The following is a 9,443-nucleotide window of genomic DNA, read 5'->3' on the forward strand; positions in this document are numbered from 1 at the left end:
GCGAGGCAGTGGCGACAGCGGAGAGGGAAAAAAAAAAAACTTCACCTGATGGGAGTGAAGAAAAAAAACCCTGAGAGAACCAGACTCAGTTGGGCACGACCATTTTAATTTCTCCGCTGGCCAAAAGTCTTGTGCAGAACTTCATTCGCCGTGGTTTATGCTGGAAGATGGCCTCAATGAAGACTCATCTGTCCCTGGAGCGTCGCTGGAATCAGACACATGTTCTCCACTCCCCAAGACCATCAGCGCAGCAGCAGCTCAGGATATGGCCTGGTCCCGGATATGGAATCCTTGGGATCATCACGTCGCTGGTCTTGGATCCAATCAGTGACTCCGCCTAATCTGAGGACCTCGGGATGAGTATCCCCAGGTGAAAATAGAGAATAAAGAGAATAATTAGCATAGCTGCTGTTCATAGTGTATATAAGCAAGATGCAGAAGCCTGTGTGGAACCCGCTAGGTGATGCATTGAGTGTATGCTTTACTAAACAGATAGGTCTTTAATCTAGTTTTGAACTGGGAGAGTGTGTCTGAGCCTCGGACATTACCAGGAAGGCTATTCCAGAGTGTAGGAGCCATGAAAGAGAAGGCTCGACCTCCTTTACTTGATTTTGCTATTCTAGGTACTACTAGAAGCCCTGAATTTTGAGATCTTAAGGAACGAGTTGGTTCGTAGCGAGACAGAAGGTTGGTTAGATAAACAGGAGCTAGATTATTTAGAGCTTTATAGGTGAGAAGTAATATTTTAAATTCAATACGAAATTTAACAGGCAGCCAGTGTAAGGAGGATAAAATTGGGGTTATATGATCATATTTTCTAGACCTGGTCAGAACTCTGGCTGCTGCATTTTGTACTAATTGAAGTTTGTTAATAGAGGATGCTGGGTAGCCAGCAAATAGAGCATTACAGTAATCCAGTCTCGAAGTCATAAAAGCATGGACTAGCTTTTCTGCATCTGAGATGGATAGCATATTTCGTAATTTAGCGATATTTCTCACATGAAAGAAGGCAGTTTTTGTGACATGGGATATATGGTTTTTAAAAGTTAGATTGCTGTCTAATATGACACCCAAATCTTTTATAGTAGAGCTAAAGCTAACTTTGTATCCCTCTAATTGTAAATTGAGTTGCGAGATCTGCTGTGTGCAAGATTTAGGCCCAATAAGTAATAATTCTGTTTTGTCTGAGTTTAAGAGAAGAAAATTGTTGGTCATCCAGTCTTTGATGTCTTTGATACACTCAGTTAGTTTAGAAAGTTCAGACGTCTCGTCAGGTTTAGTGGAAATATATAATTGAGTATCATCTGCATAGCAGTGAAAGCTGATCCCATGTCTTTTAATAATGTCTCCCAGTGGTAGCATGTAAATTGTAAACAGTAAAGGGCCTAAAACTGATCCTTGAGGCACCCCATACTTTACTGGGCAGATTTGTGAAGGCTGTCCATTAAGATTCACAAACTGGTAGCGGTCAGTTAAGTATGACTTAAACCATTGTAGAGCCTGTCCCTGGACACCTGTAGACTTTAAGCGATTTATGAGGATATTGTGGTCAATGGTATCAAATGCTGCACTAAGATCGAGTAAAACTAATAGCGAGACGCACCCTCGGTCAGCAGCTAAGAGTAAATCGTTGGTTATTTTCACTAAGGCGGTTTCTGTACTGTGGTGAGCCCTGAAACCTGACTGAAACACTTCAAAAATATTGTTCGTCTGCAGATAAGAGCATAATTGAGTGGAAACAATTTTTTCTAGTATTTTAGACATAAATGGAAGATTAGAAATAGGCCTATAGTTAGCTAAGTTGTTGGTGTCTAGTTGCGGTTTCTTAATAATAGGCTTAATAACAGCTAGCTTGTAAGAGTTTGGAACATGGCCTATAGATAAAGAAGAGTTGATAATGTTAAGAAGAGGTTCTCCTATAGCAGGTAGCAGCTCTTTCAGTAATTTTGTTGGAATTGAGTCCAGCATACACGTAGCTGGTTTAGAGCTATTTATAATTTTTACTAACTCTTCATGTTCTATGATTTTGAAGCAGTGTAGGTTATTATTATGATTTAATGAAATATTTACAGGATTTGGAGTATAAGCCGGTGCAGAAAGTTTGGCATCTCCTATTTTCTGTCTAAAGCCTTCTATTTTATTACTGAAAAAATTAATGAAATCATCACTACTAATTTGCGGTGGAGTAGTTTGTTCCAAGGATGACCGATTATTTGCTAATTTAGAGATGGTGTTAAAATAAAAATCTAGGATTGTTATGATTATTTTCTATCAGTTTGCGCAGGTGCTCGGTCCTGGCAGATTTTAGAGCCCTCCTATAGCTGGACATACTGTCTTTGTACGCAATTCTAAAGACCTCTAAATTAGTTTTTTTCCATTTACGTTCCAGGGCGCGGGTTGCTGTTTTGAGCGCACGAGTATGACTATTATACCATGGTATAGTTTTAATCTCTCTAGCCTTTTTTAATTTGATGGGTGCCACAGTATTTAGTGTGCTAGTAAAGATGGCATCCATACTGCTGGTTACTACATCAAGATCATTTGAGTTTGCGGGTGCATTACGAAATAGAGAGAGATCAGGTAAGTTATTTATAAATTCATCTTTAGTTGACGGAACAATAGTTCTACTAGGGCGGAGTATTGGAGCGGGTTTGCTGATTTCAGGTAAACATAGCTTATATAGTAAGAGGTAGTGATCTGTAATATCATCACTTTGTAGTATAATGTCTACGTCAATAACCTCGATTCCATAAGACAGAATTAGATCTAATGTATGCTTTAAGCGATGGGTTGGACCCACAACGTTTTGCTTTATCCCAAGTGAGTGTATTAAATCCATAAACGCGAGTCCTAATGTATCATTAGCGTCATCTATGTGGATGTTAAAGTCACCTACAATTAGCATTTTATCAGTTTTGACTAGTAAGTCAGAAATAAAATCAGAAAATTCTTTTAGAAATTTGACATAGGGTCCTGGGGGTCTATATATGGTGATTAAAGCGAGAGATAACATAGGTTTTTGTATAGTATCTGGAAGCTGAACATTAAGCGATAATACTTCAAAGGAGCTAAACATAAGTCCGTTTCTCTGTTTAATATTAAGGAAATCACTAAAGATTGATGCAACTCCACCACCACGACCAGTTTGACGAGCCTCATGTTTATATAAGAATCCTGGAGGAGTTGCTTCATTTAAGCTAATATAGTCATTTTGTTTCAGCCAGGTTTCAGTGAGACAGAGTGCATTAAGATTGTTTTCTGTTATTATTTCATTAATGATAAGTGCTTTAGGTGCAAGTGACCTGATGTTTAGGAGACCAAGTTTTACGAAATTTGTATTTTCACTTTCTACTGGTTTTTCTGGTTTGATTCTTACTAGATTTTTCCTGGAGCACACAGTACGTTTATTTCTTAATCTAATAATACGAGGAAAAGACACAGTCTCTATAGGATTCGCCAGATATGCGTTACTGATGTTTAAGTGGGGTGAACAAGAGTCTAAGTGGCTATAGTGTGAATTTTGTGAATTTTTACCTGCTAGTCAGATGGTGCGAAGTAGTCTGGAGATGTTGTCCGACAGGAGTTCAGCTCCGGCTCGACTGGGGTGCAGGCCGTCAGGACGGAAGAGCCTAGGACGCTCCCAGAAAAGATTCCAGTTATTAGCAAAGAGCAATTTCTGTTCTTTACACCATGTTATTAGCCACTCATTCAAAGCTAAAAGTCTACTGAACCTTTAATTTCCTCGGCGGTAGGTAGGAAGCGGCCCAGAAACGATGATCTGCGTGGCGGGCGAGGTGCGTCGAACCGTCTCGATCAGGCTCCTGAAGTCCTTCTTCAGGATCTCCGACTGCCGGAGCCCGGTGTCGTTTGTCCCCACGTGGAGGACAACGGCACCAGGGCTCTCGGCAGCGCCCAGGATGGTTGGAATCTGTGTAGAAATATTTCTCACACGGGCACCAGGAAAGCAGAAAGTACGTACTTTATTACCTTTTGAGGAGGCGGCACGGACGTGACGAACGATCGAGTCACCGATGATGGCCACATCGGGACCCGACTCGCGGAGAGGGGAGAAGCGGTTCTCCGTGGAGATCTCGAACACAGGCGGAGACGTTCTGCCCCGGGATCTGGGAAGCACCTTGCGCGGCTGCACCCAGGCGCCGTGGTAGCCGGGTGTCGGCGTGAACGACGCCTGGCTGAGCCGCGCCCCGGGTGCGCTGGGCCTGGACAGAGAAGGACGCGGGGTTGAGGTAGAGGGAATGATGTGGTTGTAATTTCCACGTACCTTAGGTGATGAGACGGCCTTAGCATTAGGTACGACGAGAAGCCGTTCCCGTAGCCGCGACCGTCTTACCACCAGCGCGCGGATCTGGGACTCCACTTCTTCCAGCTCCAGCTCCAACGCCTCCATCGATGCTTCTCCTGCACACAAGGACAGAGACGGAAGCGACATTTTACGGGGTAAAGAGCAAAGCCAGTAAGTCAAAAGTGTATGGTTAAAGAGGTCGGTAGCTTTAGCTGACCAGCGGCGCTAGCAGGCTAAAGCTACAAACAACAGGCGGATGCTCGAGGGACAGACCGTTTTTAAAGCAGTTTTGTTTGTATAAATGTATTAAGGGTTTGGTCACCCTAAGTAGGAGAGACAAATACTTAGCGAATGAGGAAGAATTTAATGATTAAGATTTAAATTGCGAGTAAATAGCAAGTCCAAACTTCAAGCACACAGTGTGTGACCGAACGGAGACAGTGACGCCAGTGACGTCACTCGAGCATGCGCAGATCAGAATCAAGCCTTCAAACTAAAGGTGCCAACTGTACCCTGCTAAGTACCCTTTTGGAAGGGTACCCAAAAAGTGGTATGGTACGGGTTGCCTGTTGGTACCTTTTGACAGTGGAAACAGCTATAAAAGCGTACTGAATCGTACCGTACCACTCAGTGGAAATAGGCCACTAAAAATAAACAGGCTTATTGTGACAGTAAAATGTTTTCAAATGCATTGTTTCTATTCAAATATGGGTTATATGTGCAATATAGTCAAATTTTTGGCAAATATCAACACTATAAAAAAGCTAAAGTGTCTAATTTGCACAAATTTATATGATTTCATTCATAAGAAAAAAAAATTAACAGTTTGTGTTCTCAAACCCAGCTAAATCATACTAAAATGTATTAATCATGCAAATTAAATCGTACAAATTGCCATGAAATAAAGAAACAAAAGTAGCTGTTACTTTTAATAATTCCCTTAAAACTGCTCCCTTGTGTATAAATCTCCTTTGTCTCTGCTGTCATATATCTTTGTTATGTAAGAAATTCACCTCTCGCACTTGCAGCATTATCAGTGACTCAACATTTGATACAGACCACCAGAGAAATGAAAAAGCCACTATGCTAATTGCACTGGAGATCTGATGTGGCTTGTCATTTCCTCTCTTTCTCTCAGTGTGTCCTCTGGAGAAGACTAATTAAAACGCTCTGAGACCCTGCGTGTTGTACGAGGTCTCCTCCGCCTCAGAAATCAGCAGTAATAAACTTACCCCTCCTCAGTGTCTTTCCTGGAAATGAACGCAGTTCAAGGCTGCTGGGTCTGAGCTTTGGTCAGAATGATAGCGGGATTGGCTAATTATGACTGTATCAGCTCAGATGCGGGTCCTCAGGCATAACCATGACTCTGAAGTCTGTTGTTGTCGTGTGTTTGCTAATTGCTGCAGTCATTAGTAGGTGGCAGTGATGTCATCAGATACTTGCGTTATCTTCAGGCTTAACTTAAAAAGATTCACACTGATGTTTCTCTTTGATTTTAGAGCCCTTGAAAAAGTAAAGATGAATAGGAATTAAATGTTTTAAATATGTTAATTTCTAAAAAGAAATAAGTAGCAGTTTTGGCAGTTTTCTGAGAGTTACAAATTTTTCGCCTCAAGCCCCGGGCAGATCACACGATTTTGTCACGATTTTAGCACAATTTCCTTGACGTAGGGTGTCGTAGGGATTCATAAACAACAAATGGGCATCGTGACACAACATTTAATTGTTTCTCCATGTGTAATGTGACATAGTTCAAGACAACCGATACCATGTCTGCGACGGCACACGACACCATCGCAGAAAGTCTAGCATGTTTTATTTTTCCCCTTTTTTCACGTGAAGTTGCATCACATGGATTATATGGGAAATTGGAACACAAATTTTCTCAGTTATATCTGCAGGTGCTGCCTTTAATTCACGGGTCAGGTAATCAAATAGGCTTCATATTTACTTCTGGGTGGGTCTTGGGTGGATATAAGATCAATCATTTATTATGCTAACTTTTTCTATGTTCTCTAAAATATTACAGCTTTTCTCCATTGGTTTGGCTCATTTCTTGAAACAGAAATTACATTCTCAATACAACATGGACAAACCTCGAAACCACTTGGCAATTGTTCACAACAGAATTGAATTTCTCATTCATTTAATTAAATTGCAAATTTCTAAGTACATCTTTGCAAATGATTAAGTACAGATAGCCTACATTTAGCACAATTTCCAAGTGAATACATCTTGTTGATCTAAACTGATCAGTAATTCTCAGTCTAATGGTTGTTATTTTCATAATGTGTCAGTGTCATTTTATTGTAGATGTCATTACATGCACAATAGTCTGTTCAATTGTCAAAATTAGTCAAGACCACAATACCATGAATACCATAAAGTAGAATAAAGTGAATCCCTGGAACATTTGATTACAATTTATCACAGCTATTTGTTATTTTTGCTCTGATATATGGAAGTAATTTTGTGTGTGGTTGATCATTATAATAAAAAAAGGAGTTACCATTTCCTTGGCAGTATGAGTGCAATGTGTGACGTCAAACCTTGGAGGCTACTCTTACCCTAAAATCCTATTTCTTTTTTTTTTTCAGTTTTATACACAATTGTATTCTGTTAGCAAGACAAAAACAGTACAGTCTTGTCAATGAAGGACTGGGCTAAGACTGTAAGGTGGACATGAGGGATATTTTAGTGGTCTTGTGCCATAATGACAAAACATCTAAACATTTTGACTTGCAGTGCTTGCATAATGCTAAAGGGACGAAGCATTTTGGGAGCACTGACTGTTTAAATGAGAAGGACATTTAGTTTTGATACATGAGTGAACTGTTTTGGGAAAGGTATGAGCATTTGCAAGTGAGCTATAGTGTTGTGCTAAACTGTAACACTGTTTTGCCAAATGATCTTAGAATCTTGGGAATGAAATTTCTGTTTCAAGACAAGAGTCAAACCAATGGAGAAAAACTGTAAGGTATTTTGAGCAATTTTATTTGACAAACTGGCACAAATATGCAGACATCTCTATTCTCACAATAAGTTTCTGAGTTCTTTCAGCCTTCTGACCAATTTTGTTCTTCCGAAGTAATTTTGGAACACATTCAGTGCTGCAAATACATTGTAAAAGCATGTCCTACTTACTCAAAATACTTGATTAAACCAATTCAATTAAAAGTCGCCAGCAATGGATGATTTTGTCATTAACAACAAAAACAGTTTAATATAGGTTTCCTGAAACTGTGAAGGTTTCACTTTCATTTTATTTAGACTAGATATAATTTTATTTAACAAACCAGTTTGTGTTTTGCCGCTGAAGCATATAGCGAACTGGTTTTGATGCGCTTCACCTCACATGTTATTTGTTTTTATTGTTTATCTGGTAGATAACCGACCAACAAAAAATACATTAAAATTAAGATACAAATTATATCAAACAAAATTTATTTGAAAAAAAACTTTTTCCAAGAAAAATATATGAATTATATTTTTGTTTGTGCCTGTCCACTACTCCCATGGCTAGAAAATATACATTTACAATTAAAAGAAGAATTTTAAAAAAGAAATACATTTGATCCTATCAATATGATAACGAATGTCCTTAAATAATGTAGCCTAGTTGACAGCAAACATCAGAGTTTATTGGGATTGAAATAAGATTTAAAAAAACATTGAAATTAAGATAACATATGAAATTAAGATAAGAAATATTGTTTTAGCAACACTTGTGACTGCTTTGGAAAATAACGCTTATTATAGACGTCACAGGATGGCTGATCTTGAAGGAACTTGTAGTCTGACACATTTGTTACCTACGACAAGTCAAGATTTTATCAAAATGAATTGCATAATCTGACATAGTGACTTTTATAACCAACAAAAAAAAATTGTGATTTGACTGAGGCTTCAGATTCAAGTGCTATGTTTAGCAGAGATTAATAGTGTGGCCAATTTGGCAATTAGATTCCATGGTTTCAATTGGATTTGAATCTGTAATTGAAATGAGATTAAAATCAGAATCCGACTGAACTGAAAGCCTCCCTGTGGAGTAAACACTATTAACTCTTGTGGGAACAACTTGTGGTTATGTCCGCCTCAAGTTTACTGCCATTGCTTCTGAACATTAAATACATTCATGCATCAGACTTTAGTTTCCCAGTACTGGATTTAATTGGGTCTCTATCCTTTTTGATTAGTGACGTGTCTAACAAAATTTGGGCATGTGTAGATGTTTTGACAAGTCTAATTCATTATTGACAATCATTGTATTATCCAATAAGTGTAAGACTAAGCCCCTATAAATAGCCACCCCAACTCTACACCTATAAACCTGATTCCCACTAACTTTGCGCTAAAATCCCTATCTCTTTCTCTCTCTCTCCTGACAAGATAAGTTACATGAGTTCGAGGACTCTCTCCAAGCTTGGAACCCTCTCCCCAGATATCATACTAAATAGGCATATTCTATTCAGTCAAATATCTGTACATGTGAACTCTTAAATAATTTTTTCATGGAGAAACTCAAAACATGACTTGACATCCCAGCATGTACAATAAAAATCAATTCAGGGATTTGAAAACATTTTTGAATTAATTAAAAGATTCACAAAATTCTTTTAGATACTCAAGAATACTTTTTTATAACCAATTCATTACCTTTGAGCATTAAAATTAGTGAAGCATGATATACAGCAAATCGGTATTGCCGATAAATGCATATTTTAACCATGCCAGGCCAAAGCGAAAATTACTTGGTGATAAACTATGGATTATTCATTTAAGAAAAACAATATGTCTGCATAGGGGGGTGGGGGATCACAATGTGGAAATTCAGTATTGCATTGTGTAAATTATTTTAAAATGAAATCAGTTGTTCATGATATTTATTTGAATAAATATCATTTAATTGAAGTTCTCAGAAAAAAAAAATCCTAACAAGTTTTGTATTTATTGATATATGCACACACACACACAATTTAAATGTTATTTTAATTAGAATCAGCTAGTTCATTTTCCACTTTTTTGAGCCCTCTATAGACTGATTTTATGCGGCCGCCATTTAAAAAGTGAAATCAAGGCTGCAGTGCGATAAAACCCGGAAGTCATTCAGGAACGTTGTGTATCTGGCTGTATGTCTTAC

The 9,443-nt window shown here is 38.5% G+C and overlaps 2 protein-coding genes across 4 annotated transcripts in view; one reads left to right on the forward strand and one right to left on the reverse strand.

Moving 5' to 3' along the window:
- The window catches only part of aff2 (AF4/FMR2 family, member 2), a 408,814-nt gene that overhangs the window by 397,687 nt on the left and 1,684 nt on the right, over positions 1-9,443 (forward strand). The gene's annotated exons all lie outside the window — the stretch shown is intronic.
- Positions 3,624-4,760, reverse strand: LOC141377503 (uncharacterized). 3 transcript variants are annotated; one of them, XM_073921820.1, is made up of 3 exons: positions 4,577-4,760; positions 4,352-4,419; positions 3,883-4,220 (listed from the first exon to the last, which is right to left on the reverse strand). In XM_073921820.1, exons 2-3 carry the CDS (start codon positions 4,406-4,408, stop codon positions 4,026-4,028), a joined length of 252 nt encoding a protein of 83 aa, XP_073777921.1. In that variant the 5' UTR covers positions 4,409-4,419; positions 4,577-4,760; the 3' UTR covers positions 3,883-4,025. The 3 variants fall into 3 exon arrangements, with proteins under 3 accessions (XP_073777918.1, XP_073777921.1, XP_073777919.1); XM_073921817.1 differs by having other exon boundaries at positions 3,624-4,419; XM_073921818.1 differs by lacking the exon at positions 4,577-4,760 and having other exon boundaries at positions 4,352-4,557.

This window comes from Danio rerio, chromosome 14 (genome assembly GCF_049306965.1).
Source record: "Danio rerio strain Tuebingen ecotype United States chromosome 14, GRCz12tu, whole genome shotgun sequence".
Classification (NCBI taxonomy): Eukaryota; Metazoa; Chordata; class Actinopteri; order Cypriniformes; family Danionidae; genus Danio; species Danio rerio.